The following is an 18,722-nucleotide window of genomic DNA, read 5'->3' on the forward strand; positions in this document are numbered from 1 at the left end:
TCTGCATTTTGAAAAAAAAGTTATTATTGGATGATAATTGATTTGCATGTTGAGTTTGGTTTGTATTTTATTAATTTTGAGGATGTCACCATTAAGTAATGACCTTAAAATCATGTTAAAAGGCATAATTGGAGTTTAATGCCAATTTACAAGAAAAGTCTTTGGAAACATTTCTCTTATAAAAATGAAGTCATTATAAATTAAAATCATATTTGAAATATACACACAAATGTTAGTGCATTTCCCAGGTATCTCATACATTTTTATTAGTGCACTATGGATATACATAATATTGGCATTCATTTTGACATAATAATACCAACATGGGATATAGTTTTCTCCAATTCATTTCCCAGTACTTCCCCTTTCCCTCCCCTCCTCCACCCTCCCTTCCCCTTCCTCTATTCTACTGGTCTTTTTTCTATTTATTTATAGTTTTTTTTAAATTAGTGCATTAGAGATATACATAAAGGTGAAATTCACTTTGGTCAGTTTCATTCCACAATTCCTCCCTTTTCCTAAACATCCTCTCTCAGATTCAATCCCCTTCCTCTATTCCACTAGTTCCCACCCACCCCCTGTTTTTGCCCTTATTTTTGTGTAGCTTCCACATATGAAATAAAACATTTGACACTTTATTTTCTGGATCCGGCTTATTTCACATAGCATGATGTTCTCCAGCTCTATCCACTTACAAGAAAATGCCATTTCATTCTTCTTTATGGTTGAGTACAACTACATCATGTATAAATACCACATTTCCTTTATACATTTGTCTGTTGATGGACATCTGGGTTGGTTGAATAACTTGGCTATTGTGAGTTGTGCTGTTATAAACATTGATGTGGCTGTATCCCTGTAGTATGCTGATTTTAGATCTTTTGTATATATACAAGGAGGTCATATGGTGGTTCCATTCCTATAGTTGTAAGGCATCTCCATAATGCTTTCCAGAATGGTTGTACTAATTAAATGCAGTCCCACCAAAAATCTATGAGTGTACATCTTCCCCACATCCTTGCCAGCATTTATTTTTTATTTGCATTCTTGATAGTTGCCATTCTGACTACAGTGAGATGACATCTCAATATACTTTTTCTTTGCCTTTCCCTGATTGCCAGAGGTGTTGAACTTTTTATTTATATATTTGTTGGCTATTTGTGCTTATTCTTTTGATAACTGGCTCTTAGTTCTCTTGCCCATTTATTAATTGTGTTATTTGGGGTTTTGTTGGTTTTTTTTAGTTCTTTATATATTCTGGATATTAATCCCTTGTCTGAGAAGTAGTTGGCAAAGATCTTTCCCATTCTGTAGGTCCTCTCTATATGTTCTTTATTATTTCTTTTGCTTCACAGAAGCTTTTTTATTTGATACCATCCTATTTATCAATTCTTGGTTCTACTTTTTGCACTTTAGGAGTCTTGTTAAGGAAGTTGGTACCTGTGCCACCATGATGTAGTGTTGGCTCTACATTGTCTTCTAGTAGTTTCAGAGTTCTGTTCTAATTCTTAGGTCTCTGATCCACCTTGAGTCAGCTTTTGTGCAGGAAGAGGGATAGGGATTGAGATTCATTCTTCTACATATAAATATCCAGTTTTCTCAGCACCATTTGTATTTTAAAAAAAGGCTATATTTTCTCCAACATGTGTTTTTGGCACCTTGTCAAATATCAGAAGACTCTATCTATGTGGATTTTTCTCTGTGTCTTCTATTCTATTCCATTGGTCTTCTTCTCTGTTTTGGTGCCAATCAATACCATACTGTTTTTGTTACTATAGCTCTATAGTATAATTTAAGGTCCTGTATTTTGATGCTATAAGCTTCATTCTTACTCAGGATTGCTTTGGCTATTTAGGGTCTCTTATTTTCTGAATGAATTTTAGAATTATTTTTCCTAGTTCTGTGAAGAATATTATTGGTATTTTGATAGGGATTACACTGACTCTGTGTAATGCTTTTGGTGATATGGCCATTTTGATAATACTAATTCTGCCTTTCCACAAACATAAGAATTCTTTCCATCTTTTTCACTCCTGGGATTGAACCCAGGGCTTCATACTTGCTAGACATGCACACTACCACTGAGCTAAATCCCCAGCCCATTCATTCATTTTTTTATGAAAAGATAATAATAACACAACAGTGCTATTTTGTTATCAACTTGCAGTAAAGAGACAAATTGTACCAGCCACTTTAGAAAACTCCATAAAATCTTAGATGCTTTCTACATTAGTTTGTCAGGAAATTCCATTGCTTAATGAAACATTTAGGTGTATGTCCAACGCTTGGAATTTCAAATCCTTGCACATAAAATTTAGTTCAATATGACATAAAAAGCACAATTTTTCCAAATTGCAGACTGAACTCTCTAAATGCATGTATAGAAGTATAGTGGACTCAGTGAAATCAGGAAGAAAATTAAAGGCACAGTTTGGCATGGAAAATTAGACAAGTATAGAGAGAAAAAGAGAAACTGAAGTTAACATAGTCAAGATTATGCTTAGCTGTTGTGATAGTTTATCCTAGCTCATTTATTTAAATTAATGTAAAAATTAACCCTTTCATAGAAGCAATTTAAATAATTCTGATTATACCTATATAATCAGAGTGTATAATTATACATACAATAAGGGAAGCACACATCTACTTATTTGAAAATTTAATTAATCCTCAGTTTTTAAAATGTTCCTTGCTTTTCAAATATTCTGAACTATTTCATTAATTGTTAAAGATGTAAAAATCTCTTGATATGTTATCAAACTCAGTAGCAAATTCATTTCCATGAGATTACAATAGAAGAAAAAACAACACTGACCCAGTTTCATGGTTGAGGAGCATGACTTTCTTGCAAAGTCATGAAATATTTCCTTAGTTGATTACAAAATCTGAAGGAAAAATCTGTGTCTTTTACAAGGAAATGTCTTTTCCACTGGGCAGAATTACTTAGTGTTTCTTACAATGGAATATTAACTATTTCACTTTCCACTTCCTATCCCATTATAAGTATGCCACTGTTTTGTGACTTTTAAGTAAAACCTAAATCATCACATTTTATTTTGTTTTGCATTTACCTTAATTTCATCCCAGACATTAGATTTTTCATCAGAATGTTTTAAATTAAAAATTTGGAAACAGGTAAAGATCTTAATATGAGAGGAAAAGGAGAAAAAGGAATGAATACTTTTTTTAGGTTGTTCAGCTAAAGAGAAGTACCTCTTTTAATCTCGGTTTGTGAGCAAATATGCAGTGATATTACTTATTAAAGTTTTTATTTATTGTTGTCATCATAAATAGAAAATTTTGAATTCTAATTCAAGATATTACTTATAAGTAACATTTTGTTTTGGACATCAGTTGCTGTGAATTTTAATTACACATGTTGTGAGATTTGCTTTAATCATCCTTTATTCCCTTTTTAAGGGCATTTTGAGTCAGCATCAATTTCTAGAAGGCCCCAAGGGCTTTGAAAACGCTAGGTTTGGTTCCGCAATTGCAGCTTTGTCAGACATCAACATGGATGGCTTTAATGATGTGATCGTCGGTTCACCTTTAGAAAATCAGAATTCTGGAGCTGTGTACATTTACAATGGTCACAAGGACACCATTCGCACAAAGTATTCCCAGGTAAGACATGAGCTACCTGATGATGTATTTATATGCGATTGTCATCATGTCAAATTCTGCTCTCCGTGGATTATGTATTCTAATAGAGGAGACAATTGGAAAACAGATAAATAAGATGAAGAATTTCCAATAGTAATAAATGCCACAGAATTCAAAAAAGAAAAGAACACTGAATTAGGGAATAAAACTTCAAGTGAGAAATACCAGTTGGATAAAGGTTAACTAAGCAACATCCTTAGGCAGGCAATTTTTGTGTAAGACCTGAACAAGGCAAGCTGGGGTAGGAATCTGGACCTGAACTTGAATCAATTTATTCTCTGTCCACTGAACTTTTCACTATTTTGTGTTGGTTTGTGGTTTTATATTGTAGATGCATGCTGTTTTATTAATGGAAATGTGGGTGCAAAAGTGGTACACAGGCAAATAAGAAGTGATTGAAAAAACAGCGGAATTTTGTGGAGAATAAAGATAACCTGGAAAATGACAACATGGGGCATTAGAGGACAGAGGCTGCCATTTGTCCGGCTCCACTGTTGTGCAGTGTCATTTCATATCAAACTTGCTTTTACAGAAAATCTTGGGATCTGATGGAGCCTTTAGGAGCCATCTCCAGTTCTTTGGGAGATCCTTGGATGGCTATGGAGACTTAAATGGGGATTCCATCACTGATGTGTCCATCGGTGCTTTTGGGCAAGTGGTTCAACTCTGGTGAGTCAGTAAGTGCCAGATGCAAACGAGCTCACTGAACATGAGCTGTTGTGCTGGAATGGAGAAACGCTATGTGCATTATGTAAGATTCCGGGGAATTTGCATAGAAGAGGACTATATTTTTCCTGGGAGCAAATATATATTTGCTCCACATTAGCATCAAGTTTTTTTTCTCTACATTGTAAAACCAAACAGTGCATAGAAAAAAAACAAAGCTGTTGGACACCCTGATATTTTACCTTTCTGTTAACAGCTTTATCTCAGCTTATAGCAAGGAAGCCTCATGAACAAATTGAAAATACTGAATGTTCAGAACACACAAATAAAGTGAAACTTCTCATGTGTGATTAATAGGTGTATTTTAAAATTGTTAGTCATACAAAGGAAGCCACAGTTTAGGCTTAGCTGACCTCTCATTGACGTCCATAGGAGTTGAAGGTGAGGGGGAACAAGAATCACATTCAAAGGCCTTGTGATTCAAGGTCAAAAATAAGTGCATGGACTTGTGCAGGATTGGAATTATAAAGAAATTGATTATTCAAGAGTCCTCATTCATTCATCTCTTTTAAAAAAATGTGCTTTGAATGAATATCAAGAACACAAAAATATTAATCATTGATGTTTTTAAATTTAATGATACTTTTTGCAAAACTCAGTTGTTCTTTAAAGAATAAGTACATTTCTTTTATTGTAGAATGAAATTGTTACGTGGTAGAAATAAAACACAAGGATAATATTTGAGACAGAAAGACAAGAAAATATATTTCCAAAATAAAATTTGTTAAGGTTGTTTATAAGAAGGATGCCAAGAGTAAATGCAAGGTGTGATATAATTATATGGCTGAGTTTTAAGTGGTTTAATAAGAAATCTCTCAGTGAACATCACCCTCTACACAACCTGGTAGGCTTTATAATTTATACTTGGTAGGCTATATATTCACTATACTATGTCACTTTTTAAAATATATTTAGTGATAGTCAAACTTTTCCTTACTGAATACAATTTTGATTCTTAAAAAATATCAAGATACATTAGTCAATGAATATATGGAGATAAGAGTCAAGCTAGGTTAAGATCATTTTGTGGTCACATTCTGTAAGTTTTCAGGACTGTTTTTTCTGTTTAACTCCTAAGAATATTTTTTTAAATAAACTTACAAAATATGTAAATCAGTGACATCTGTATTGAAATAAATACTTGTTTTCTCTTAAAGAGTGCCTTAAAGAAAACATCCACTTAAGCATTTCAGATCTTATAAACTTGAGGATAAGTTGCCTTTTTTTAATTAGGTGTTTTATGACTATTCATTAGGAGGCCTAATAGACATTAACTATTGAAATGATTTTTCCATTAACTGGAGTCCTTCAGGAGGTACCTGATATTAAAAGGAAATGTTTTATATGTCTTCTTGTGATACTTTTCAAAAAAAAAAAAAAAACAGTGAACTTACTTTGTAAATAATTGAGGGTAAACACCACAGGTCACTGTGATCAAGTGTAAATTCCACTGTAGGGGAATTAGGAGACTGTGGGTTCCAACTTCTCACTAGCTAACTTGTATCAAGTAAACTGGTAAGTCCTCAAATGTCTTTTGTCTCAGACATTTCCTTTGCTAAAATGAAAATAATATTTGTCCTACCTATTTCATAAGAGTGTTGTAGGGAGCAAATTAGATCAGTGCAAGATATCAGAAAGTCTTTATCCAGGTCATAAGGTTACAGCGATCTGCTTGAGGTGACTCTACAGCCTTTTTTTGGCACTTAGCTAGTTGCTACCCTCATGACCATATGCCACATTTCAAAGAATTGCTGCTAAACTCTGAGGCAGTAAGGAAGTAGCCATGACCACATTCCTCAGCCCTGCCATCTCTACCTGCTCACCTTCTTTCTCCCCTACCATTGTGAGAAGGGTGAGTGTCACTACTTCTAGCTGATGAAAACCAAAACCATGACTTGGCTTGCAAAGAGGTTGCAGACTTCTATCCTGTGCTCATGCAGCTATTCATTGAATTTAAAAACAAATGTATGTGTGTTGTGCTGATGATGTAGTCACAATCAAAAAGTCATTGTCCCACCTTAGGTCTTTCAAATGGAAAATACTCCAGAAGTGTTCAGATGCAAGATAGAAAAAAATAAATGATGCTCGTACTGGGTTCTCTGTGTAAAGCTCATGATATGTATGCTTGGTAATAATATCTGTTTCCATTTGTATCTTTCAGGTCACAGAGTATTGCTGATGTGGCTGTGAAGGCTACATTCACACCAGAAAAAATCACTTTGTTCAGCAAGAATGCTCAGATAATCCTCAAACTCTGCTTCAGTGCAAAGTTTAGACCTACTAGGCAAAACAATCAAGTGGGTGAGTAGACCTGAAATTACCTGTACAGAGATAGGTTTATTTATGGTTTTAGTCTGTAAGCTATGCTTTGATTTGTAGGCAAAAAGAAAGAAGCATCTTTACTTGCAGACACTTAAATTGCCACCCATTTGAGGTACTTAAGAATGGTTCATTAGGCATAGAATGTTTGTTTAGCTCTTCCTTCCTCATCTCTGAAAGGTGACATTCTGCTACAGAATGTTGTAATCTCATGGCATAATTATGGCTTCTCTCAACTCTGTCCTTTGAGTTTCTCTTACCCACAATTCTCTTATTTAAATCTGCAGGCACACACAGATTTCACTGGACTGGTAGTTTTAAATGAGGGTGCCACTTGTTGGCTATGCCCTGTTCTAGATACAATATATGCAGTGAAACATGAAATGCTATTCCTATTCTTGAATAATTAATGAGCACTAAATAATGAAAGGAAGCATGGAATCTGTGCCTATTGTTTTAAATTTTCTAAACAATCCAGAGAAGCAAGTCAAGGTCTGCATGTGTTTCACCAAATAGCAGAAAATAGGAAAAGCACCATAGGCCAGTGTCAGCAGGAATTGTCATCCTCTGTCCCCTCAACTGGCCATGTCATCTTTCTAGTCCTGGCTAAGGTCCAGGATCCTCTTTGACACCCTTTCTAACCACTCCATCTCACCTCCAACTTTTATCTCAGCACCTTCTGTAGACAGCATGCAATTTAACACTTAAAACCACCTTGCTATTTCATGGGTTCTAAACCCCCTTCCATCAGATTCTGGCTCTACACTTCAGAACCTGTAGTTCCTACAGATATTTAATTAAGTGGACAACAAATAAACTAGCTTAAAGCCTGAAAATAATCAGTCAGGTTGTTTGCCATAATATAAACCAAGAAATAAATAAGGCCAGAACACAAAGCCAACATTAGATTCATATCTGGCACAACTTTCACTACCCTTAGTTCATAATCTACCAGTGTAAAGACTATTTCTTTATTTTCTGGAACTTAGACTTTGTGTAATATGACAAAACTATGCAAGACTTCATATCCATCTGGAAGTTTTCTTTCCAGGTGTTCAAACATTGACCCGACTTTGAGCTGCATAACTCACAGACCTGCCTTGGAGCATACGTCCATCTGAGTAGCCATGATAATTATATCACAAATCACTACTCTATGAACATTGTTACTATTCTGCCTAAAACATTAAATTGGAAGGTATGTTAGTTAGCAGGAATACCTGACTGCTCATCTTTCCTGCCTAAAGCAAAAATGTGTCTCAAGCATCTTCCACATTTTGACCATATTTCATCTTTTCTATTGCTTCGCATCAAAAATTCCACTGTCCGAAAATTTCCTGGGCCATTGATTGGCTGCTGAGGGTCCCTGGCTTTCATGCTGTCACTCACCTTTTCCTTTGAATCTTTCACCTTGATTCCCAAGGTTCACACTGATAAGCCAGTCGTCATTGTCTCTCACTTAATTGCTTGTCAATAATAGTGTATAAGGCAAGAATCCCATCCTCTTAATTGTGAAAAGTGAATTATAAAGCATATGGTTTATATTATTTATTACATTGGGCACATGTTCCAGTATGAGACTGTATATCAGTTTCACCCATTTGCTTTAAAAAATTAAAAGTATTAAAACATGTACAAACTTTGTCCTAACTACAGTGACCTCCCTACCATTCTTTTTTTTAATACAAATTTTTTGTTGTAGATGGACACAATACCTTTATTTTATTTATTTATTTTTTGTGGAGCTGAAGATTGAATCCAGTGCCTCACATGTGCTAGGCAAGTGCTCCACCACTGAGCCACAACCCCAGCCACCCACAATCCTTTTTTTAAATTTTCACTGCTTATTTTTAGTTAATTTTGTGTGTGTGTGTTTTAGCCATATTTTTTTATCTCATTAAGTAATTAGAGCAAGAAAAAATTATGCAGTATTGTCAATAGATACTTTAAAAGACACATAAAGATTTAATGCTTTACGAAGTATATTCAAAGCATTAAATCTTTATGTGTCTTTTAAAGTATCTATTGACAATAATGCATAAAATACTGAAAGAAATAAAATCTGATAGAGTATATCCAAATAAAATAGTTGATAATCTATGAATAGCATGAGATATTCACTCTAAATTTCCAACAGTGGACTTTAGTTGAAAGTAATAGTTCTGATAGTTTAGACACTTGGTACTATCATCAATTTTCTTACACAGTGTTTTTTTTTCATTTTTAATTCACTGAGATGATATGATTATCTTTATTTGATAGCTGAAGAAGCAGAGGTTCAAAGAGATTAAGTTGCCCATAGTGACAGAGCACAGACTATGGAATTATAATTTAAACCAAGTCTGACTTGAACCTGATTGTGGCAGTGTGGCATGTCTTTCCCCATGGAAGATTGTAGAACATGCTGGCAATGTACACATTCTTCCAGAGGACCTTAGTTAGTCCTTAAGGGGACATTTGTCCCTTAAAATGGCAGAGAAACAGAAAGAGCACAGAATTTATTTCAAAAATATCCAAGTGTTATTTCTTACCAAGTCTTAGCTGTGTAAACATAAGTGAATTATTTTATCTCACTGATTCTATATCATTATCTCAAAACTAAAATAACAATATCCATTTCCCAGATTTATTGTAAAGCTTGTATAAGGTAACATGAGAATGTGTTTAACTGTAGGCATTCAATAACTGTCCCTTTGTTTTCCCTGTCTCCACATCAAGGAGAAGGAAGCCGAGGCAGGAGGCAGTGAGTAATCAGACCAGGTTTATCTGTAGATTTACCAGTGGCAAGTCCAATGTTCTTTCCACAGCTCCCAGCCACATTTGTCTGAATAACATTTCTTTGTACCAAAGTCAGTTATCAGAGCTAGAATTAAAAAATCATATTATGCTACCCTTAGTTCATAATCTACCAGTGTAAAGACTATTTCTTTATTTTCTGGAACTTAGAGAGACTTTGTGTAATAAGAAAAAACAATGCAAGACTTTTTTTCCTTAGAAGTTTATTTATAATAACATTTCTTTATGATTTTTATCACAGCTATTATGTATAACATCACACTTGATGCAGATAGATATTCATCCAGAGTAACCTCCAGAGGTTTATTTAAAGAAAATAATGAAAGGTGCTTGCAGAAGAATATGGTAGTAAATCAAGCACAGAGTTGCTCTGAGTACATCATTCTTATACAGGTGAGGCCTCATGGTCACAAAAGTTCTAAAATGGAAATTTGTGTTAGAAAATGCTTGCCTTCCTAATTATTTCCTTTCTTGTCTAATTCTATGAACAGGAAGCATATTTCCTTGATCTTTATACTTATGGTCACATTTTATTATTATATAAATTAGTGGCATTAAATTTTATTTGGGATTATTACTAAAAGGGTTAAAAATAAGATTCTTAAAGAAATCAAAGACAGTACTTTCTTTAATGTTCAATATTGCAAATTTACAGTGGACAAAAAATTTTATTTTCATATTTTCCCATTGGGGAAAATTTTATTCATTTTAAACTACTGAAATTCCAATTCTAATTGTGTTTCCACTATTGATAGGAGAATGATGGTAAGTTAAAGATTACATGTTCTAATCTTGTGCCATAATTAATATAGTTCTCAGGGTTCTTGAAAAACTCCCAGGTAGGAAAAATGCTTCTCAGGAGAAAATTTCCAAGAGGAAATTTATTTTATATGTTTTATGAAATATCTCCCCTTAGCAACTACATAATGATATTTGAAAGCGTGATTTACTCAGGAAAACACTTTTAAAAGAACTGCTTAAGTATTCTATCCTAAACACAGTTCTCAGAGGTTAAGGCACCTAAGAATTGTCAAGGAAACTCATATTAAATCCACATTCTGGGTTCCCAACACCATAAATTGGGTTTGAAGGGGCAAAGATTATGCTGATTTAAGGGACATGCCGGCTATTCCCAATGTGGATGGATGGTATAGAGATCACACTTCAAGAAAAGCCAAGCATGAGATTTGGAAAGACATCAACTTCATGGTTAGATGAATGAAGTGCAGTCAACTTGTTTAAGTTATTATTTCATTTTAAAGTTTCTTGTCTGTGAAGGCCTGGATTTTGTTGTTGCTGTTGAAATCCTAATTATACAGATTCTTTAAAGGAAACAAAAGCTGACTTCCATTCTCTCCTGTCTGGTGTCACCTAGTGACTCAGATTATACATGTAATCCATTGTGGGGAGATGAGGACAGCCAAGCTGTTTTTCTTGAAGAAAAAAAAAAAAAGAAGTCCTATTTACTATTTGACATCAATACCATATGAGACCACCCGATATACCAAGCCTGCTGCTGACTGAGGAAGCTCAGAGTCAAGCTGTCCTCGTATCAGGATCCCAGAAAGGACTCAAAGACTTGAGAATAAGTCCTGCTGGTGAAATGCACTCAAGATAATGAACATACTGTGCCTGAGGAGAAGGGAAATTAGATTTTTAGGATTGTTTTCATTTGTATATACATAATTCTTTCTTGACAAGAACTGGAAAAGATTTGTAAGAGGATTGCTAGATGAGTTTTGCAACTGTTTTGGCATTTTACATGTTTCATCAGACAAGAAGCCTCAAAACTGGAAGGGACCCAACCCTCCTGTAATGCTGCAAATCCTCTACTCTGCATACAGAGGCAGAGCAGAGTGTGTGTACAAGGCTGACTTTAATAAGTATTGAGTGACATGTGCATCACCTTCATGTACAAGGAGCAACAGAGTTTCTAAAAGTCAGCTCAGGCCAGAGGCTAAAGAGCTTGACTTTGGGCATAGGAATCTTTATCTGGTTTTGTAGAGAAGGCTTAGATTCTGACCAAGGAAGGAAGTTTTCTTGCCCCCTCCTTAATAGCCATCCATGAGCTGGGTCATGATAAGCCCTTCCAGAAGTTTGATCTGGACACCTGGGGACTCTTTAGTCTTGAAAATAAGAATGAGAAGGACATAGACATCAGCTCAAAAGCAAGGTACTGATTTAGAAGTCATTGGAAGATTGTCATGTTATAATGACTTATGCATATATAATGAGATTATTGATGAATTCAACTAAGAATTGCTCCTTTATATTTTTACTGTAATCAAGACTCTTTAGGTTTCTTAGTAGTATGGAGGCTGACAGCAGAAGTAGGATGGAAAAGAGGAAGCAGAACCTGATCATTGAAAACAAGCATATGCTATACTACATAATCGAGTGCTGATTCTTAATCATAAACACATTTGAAGTCATTTTCTTGTTTTAAAGCTGCTGTGCCTTAACATGCTGACTCTGTGGTGTGTGTGTGTTCTGTGTTAGAAACCCTCTGATGTTTTAAATTCTTTGGATCTGCGTGTGGACATCAGTCTAGAAAATGCTGGCACTAGCCCTGCCCTGGAAGCCTATTCTGACACAGTCAAGGTCTTCAGTGTAAGTGCCACATGCCCTTTCTCCATTGAGATTGGCTAACAAAGGTTCACAGTCACTGCAGTAGTGTTTAAAAATACCCAGGACAAAGTCTGAATGACTTAATTTTCTAAAAAAAAATGCTTCAAGTTATATATATATATATATATATATATATATATATATATATCACACAAACATAGATATACATATATATATATCTTTTTTTTTCAGATCCCTTTCTATAAAGATTGTGGTGATGATGGACTTTGCATCTCTGACCTGGTTCTAGATGTCAAACAACTACCAGCTGTTCAGTATGTTCTATTTTAAAGCTCAGTATAAAATGTGTAAATGAAAGATGCAGTTGATTGTTTCATTCAAATCAATGTTTATAGAGGTTGCTTTTTTTTAACCAAAAAAATTCACACTAGTAAAGACTAAATTATAATTTCTATCATTCACAAAAGAATAGAGCATAAGAAATACAAAATTGTTGGTATTGGGATAGTTGTCCCTGCCATGTAAATAAAAGCAACAAAGAAAAAAGTCTCGTAGCTAGCATTTACTTATGTATAGTAGCATTTTTATGTGAAGATAATTTATTATTATTAAGCAACTTTCTCACTTTCCAAATAGTTTATTTCTTAAATATATGAAGTTTATGAATATTTGTCTTTTTTATTTTTAATGCCTTTTTTTCTTTTTCTTTTTCTTGACTTTTAATAGAGAACAACCCTTTATTGTCAACAATCAAAATAAAAGGTTAACATTTTCAGTAACACTGAAAAACAAAAAGGAAAGTGCCTACAACACTGGAATTGTTGCTAATTTTTCAGAAAACTTGTTTTTTGCTTCATTTTCCATGCCGGTATGTGAGGACACCCTGAGCACTGTGTTTCGCACTTGCTTTAACTGTCTTTCTTATACTCAAACCTCCCGCATCCTCTGGTAGCAGAATACAACAGTCACTAATATGGCAGTATGTAAAAATGTGGATGTGTAACCGATGTGATTCTGCAATCTGTATTTGGGGTAAAAATGGGAGTTCATAACCCACTTGATTCTAATGTATGAAATATGATATGTCAAGAGCTTTGTAATGTTGTGAACAACCAATAAAAAAAAAAAAAAAAAAAGAAGAAGCCCTGTTCCCCTGGGCGTGATCAGTCCTGAACTGTGGCTTCTAACTGGTTAAGCCACAGGAGAGCTGTCTGGCTGTGTATCTAGAGCCAATTCTGCTTTGCAGCTCCGGTCACTTTTTCCTTTACCCCGACACTTGGCAACAGTAGCCAGACACTCCTGTAACTCTTCCCGAGCCATCTGTGTGATGAGATTGCTGTGGTCCTGCACAGATGTCCTGCACTTGCTGTGAGGCATCTGAGACGCTTGGCTTAGCCAGGGCTTTGCAACACCAGGTCTTGTTGCTGCCAAGATGATGCATTCCAGCAAAGCCAGGCAATCAAGTGGACCTGATCACTAAACAGGACTGCCTTGACCAGGAGGGCCCCTTGGTCCCTCCTCTGCCCTTAAGCCATGCAAAGCAAAGAAGGAAAAGCTGTTTTCCGAGGGAGCTACTTGATTAAAGGTTTAAAAAATGGTTCAACCAATTTAAAGTTAATGTGAACTCACAATAGATTTAGAGTTCTTAGCTTATTCTGACCTTAGCATTTAATGTTCTGTGCCAAATAGCAACATTTTACTTTAAAAACAAAATGAAATGAGGAAAATTAAAAAAGAATATTTGATTGATTAAAAACATGGATAAATAACATAAATATTTTTCTCTTGAAAATATAAATTTCAAAAATATTAAGAGAATGGTATGACTAAAGATTTCTGAATATTAGATTAAAGCCTTTTGTGCTTCCAAAATATAATAACTGATTTCCTTCTTAGAGGGAAAATCCAACTTTTAATCTATTCTTTGCTTTGTCCATATATATCTTTAGAGTTAGTAGTAAAAATAGTATATTAGTTAATTGCACAGTACAAGGTTTTCAAGTCTTTAGAGACAATAATCTGTATGAATATAAACCAATCTTACTGCTAAAATGTACCTGTACATTTTTCAATATGTATGTACACATACACACATTATCAAGTAATTGATTGTCGTTATTCCCCTGGTCTTGTTCAGGCTGATGGTACAGAAGTAACATGTGAAGTTGATTCATCTCAGAAGTTTCTTTCCTGTGATGTGGGCTACCCTGCTTTGAAGAGGGAACAACAGGTACAACTTGCATGTCATCCTCAAATCCATTCCAGGCACACCTCAGCATTCATGTCAATTCACCAACATAACATCTTCTTTATTAGATATTATCATTTGATAAGCATCACAAAATAACCAGGCTTCATGCTTAGAAAAGTTTCTTAATAGCTGATTTTTTCTTTAAATTATTAATAAATGAGAGATTTTTCTACATGTAAAAATACACACACTATATCAAAAGTGCTTTTTGTCTGAATATGTTGATCAATATAGGTCAAAGCATTGAAGTCAGAGTCACAGAGATCACCTGGTGTTTGTAAACAAGTTTCATGTTTGCCCAAAGATTTGCAATTCAGACAAGTATATGAGGCTGGATAACTTCTATGTCAGTTGAAATTTAAGCTCTCCCAATTCTAAAGTAAGCAGGTTAAAGCAAGGTCAACTAAAAATATTCTTCAAATGTAAAAGCTTAAGGTGTATAAAATTCAGAATCAAACTAGAATGAGTTTACTTTATGAGGAACATTTTTTCCTGTGTATAAAGCATCATAGATTGATCAATTTTAATTTTGTGTATAGGTGACTTTTACTATTAACTTCGACTTTGACCTTCAAAACCTTCGGAATCAGGCATCTATAAGTTTCCAAACCTTAAGGTAAAACATAATGAATTGAAGATGAATGGTTTTTAGGATAGTTCTCTTTGAGTGATTTCTTCATGTTTGTTCCAATAGTGAAAGCCAGGAAGCAAACAATGCAGATAACTCAGTCAACCTCAAAATTCCTCTCCTGTATGATGCTGAAATTCACTTAACCAGGTATGTAAGAGTATATGGGTGGATAGCCTGTTGCCATTGGCACCCCCTGGTTTTTAACACACTTGGCTCGTGACTAGAGAAGCTGTCTGTATGCTCAGTCTTAACAAAAGAATTAGTTATGAGACTTAGTTTCCCCCTCATCAACTAAAAGAGAAGTCCATAGACAACTTGGTGCCTAGGAAAACTTTAAGTGATTCTTTGGGTTTATTGACTTAGAGCAGCACAGGAAGGCAGAGGACAAAGCTTTTGCCACATGCCATAGAGAAACTCCCCTGCAGGCCCTCAGAGGGAGGACAAACCTTACCAAGGTATTGAAACAGACTCTTAAGGGCTCTGAGAGCTGCCAGAAGTTTCTTCTCACTGCCTACTTCCTAATTTGCTCACGAGAAGTCAAGTTACATCTCTGCTTCTGAACACTGAAGCCCCCAAACCTATGCTTTGCACTTGGGAAGTCACAACAAATTCAGAAATGGAAACTCGGCCAAGTCCAGCTTCTGAGTGGAAAATTCCTTTGTGTGTGTGTGTGTGTGGTGGTGTTGGGGATTGAACCCGGGGCCTTGCGCATACGCATGCAAGGCAAACACTCTACCAACTGAGCTATATCCCCAGCCCATGAGTGGAAAATTCCTGACAAAAGAGATTAGGGTTTTCTTCCAACCAGGAGGAAATGAGGGATTTTCCAAAGGAAGCCATTCACGAAGAAATGCTTTTGTTCCTTTTCTTGCCTTCCCAAAGCAAGTAAACTTGAGAGCAGTGGTTAAAAGTTATAACTATCTTGAATTGTTCAGAGGAACAGCTGTCTTTGAAAGTGAGTAATATACAAATCTCACAGGTAAAAATAGGTTGACAGCACTTTAACTCACTCAGAAGTGAGTCTGGTTCATGGAACAGACCATCTGAGGTCAGTGTTTTAGGGGCATGAGCCAGAGGGATGCCCACCTCTAAGCCTGCAATCAGACTTCTCTGCCCAGTGAAGCACAGACCAGTGACCCAGGAAAAGACACGAGGCAGTGTTTCCCCAAGAAGTCCAGTGACAACAGTTTCTCTAGCTCATCACCCCAGCCCCTAAAAGCATGGAATATGCAGATTCTCTAATAAATCACTAAGCAAAAACAAAAAGGAAAATATGTCATCCTGTCTGGAGCTTGAGACGCATGAGCAAAGATGAAAAGAATGCTTCTGTATCAAGTGAATCGAGAATACACATGAGTGGGAGACTAAATTCAGTCCAAGTCATCCATCCCTGAAGAATTAATCAATAACAACAAATTTCAAAGATTCACAGTTCTTAAAATAAGATATTGAAGACAAATGCAGCCACAGAGATCAGTATTAGCACGTTGTCTGAATATTTTTCTTCTCACCTACATTGATTCTTTCTTCTACATACTTATTGTTAATAAAGACTTTTGGTCATTCCATTCTACCCATAGCCATTTTTTTTTCAGATATTTTAACATGAAATAAATATAACACTGAAATGGGACTTCACTTTTACTAATTGACAGCTATGTATTTTTATGTTGGTGATTTGGACTCCAATACATCCCAATAAATGTATAGCTAAAAGCTTAATGTGGAGAATTATAAAGAACAAAAGTTAAAGTGGCTCCTAATCCTACAACACACAAATAATTCTCCAGATGTTTTCTAGAAATAAAAACATTAAATGTCTTTAGAACAATCTAAATATTACAGGAGGATATACAATGAAATATGAAGTACACCTTCCCTCTCTCCTCAATGGCACTCTGTAGGAGACTCACAGGTGTAATTTGGAAGAGCTCCTAGGTAGAGTTTGTTTATCTACATTCCAGTAGATAGCAACCACTCTAATACTGTTTAAATATATAGTTATATTTTATAAATATGATGGATGAAAATAGGTAGTGACATTAGAATTATTTTTGGAACAAGATCCCTCTGAGCATAGCTAAATGCCGCTATAAATATATTAATCAATTAAGTAACTTAGGAAAAACAAGTGACGAATGGGCACGTGTAAGATCTCTTTAAAATTCAAAAAGCTGAGCATATTAATCAATTTATAAATTGGCCCTTTTTAGGAGCTCACACAAACATCTTCAAAAAGGCAAAGAGAATAATCCATACACACATAGCCAGCCTTTCTGTTTCAAATCCTTGTCACTTTTCCCATTTTCCATGTAAGGCTCACCAATCATTGTTTCCCCTCATATATATAACCTTGACAAATACCACATCTATTTAAATCTTCCTATGACATATTTTCCTTCTGAGATTTTTGGAAAAGCGTTTTCTAAGGCATAAAAAAGAGAAAGACAAAGTTTCAGTAGAGAAACTAAAAAAAAAAAAATCTGTCTCAGAAAATATCCAGCCCAATTTATTTTTTTTAGAAAATGGGATCAACATCTTATAATTAAGATAAACTATCCATTGGAAACAAAGGGAGAGGATCTGCATAGTGCTTTCCAGACTGTTTCTCCTGCCACCTGCTCCTTCATATTCTGCAACCTGAAGAAGTTGCCCTGGCTGGAAGCCAGCCTTAGAGACCCAGAAATAAGCACGAAGATGGGAGATGTCAAGCTTCATTCCAGTCTGAGTGCTCCCCTGGGTTTGCTCTGACCTAGACTCCACTGTGCTTGCAGCTGTTAGTTGGCAATCCTAAGCAAAAAAAAAAAAAAAAAAAAAAAAAATCAAGATCAGTCCAATACCTCTAGTCTAGTCTAATAAAAACTCTGGATCATCCATCTTGAAAGTGATTCCACTACTGGTGAAAACTGATTTGATCCACCCCAATTTAGACCTGAACCATTAGAGTTGGCTTGGAACTAGAGATGAATAGGAAGAAGAATTAATAAAGAAAATTTATGTCCTGTTTCATAGGCTCCCAGTAACGAATAATGCGGGAGCTAATACCCAATACCCCATTACTGTATTCCTGCCATCCAAATGAAAAAACCCTGGCTTATAAATACATTCATGCAATCAACAAGGATGATACTAACATATATTACCATAACTGTCAACAGCCACCTTAAGAATAGTTCAAGGATCCATTCTAAAGTAAAACTGTACTTACTTTAGAAACTTGACAAGTGATAAGCATGTAACAGAATCTCAGCAGAAAGACAATGAAGAGACTTAAAAAAAAGAGAGAATTTGTTTTAGTCTTAGAAATACACATTGGACCATAATATCATAAGCATTTATTATCATTAATACCTTTAGAAATTTTATTATAATTGTAATTGTATGTTATGTATGTATGGATTACAGAGTGATAATTCAACACATGTATACAATATGCAATGATAAAATCATGAGTGATTGACATTTCTACTTCCTTCAATTTTTTAAAGTTTTTCATTGACATGAAATAATTATACCTGTATTTATGGGGTATAGTACATTTCAATACACATATGCTTTGTGCACTTATCAAGTCAGGCTAATTATCATTTCTTCATCCTTATCATTACTTAGTTTTGAAGGTTTTAAGCTCCTTTCTTCTAGTTATTCATAAAATATATAATAGTCATTGTAGACAATAGCCACCCCACTGTGCTGCAGAACACTAGAACTTGTTCCTTCTCTCTGCTGTTTTAGTGCACTTTATCC

General features: G+C 35.1%; 1 protein-coding gene across 1 annotated transcript in view; it reads left to right on the forward strand.

Annotated features, from left to right (window-relative positions):
* The window catches only part of Itga2 (integrin subunit alpha 2), a 96,122-nt gene that overhangs the window by 66,328 nt on the left and 11,072 nt on the right, over positions 1-18,722 (forward strand). Inside the window, exons 14-23 of the mRNA XM_026385944.2 lie at positions 3,421-3,624; positions 4,196-4,332; positions 6,551-6,690; positions 9,746-9,897; positions 12,004-12,114; positions 12,325-12,407; positions 12,820-12,961; positions 14,231-14,323; positions 14,884-14,960; positions 15,039-15,122. Of these exons, the coding sequence (XP_026241729.2) occupies positions 3,421-3,624; positions 4,196-4,332; positions 6,551-6,690; positions 9,746-9,897; positions 12,004-12,114; positions 12,325-12,407; positions 12,820-12,961; positions 14,231-14,323; positions 14,884-14,960; positions 15,039-15,122 (1,223 nt within the window). The remainder of the gene's footprint in view (positions 1-3,420; positions 3,625-4,195; positions 4,333-6,550; positions 6,691-9,745; positions 9,898-12,003; positions 12,115-12,324; positions 12,408-12,819; positions 12,962-14,230; positions 14,324-14,883; positions 14,961-15,038; positions 15,123-18,722) is intronic.

Source organism: Urocitellus parryii, chromosome 1, assembly GCF_045843805.1.
Source record: "Urocitellus parryii isolate mUroPar1 chromosome 1, mUroPar1.hap1, whole genome shotgun sequence".
In the NCBI taxonomy this organism is placed as follows: domain Eukaryota; kingdom Metazoa; phylum Chordata; class Mammalia; order Rodentia; family Sciuridae; genus Urocitellus; species Urocitellus parryii.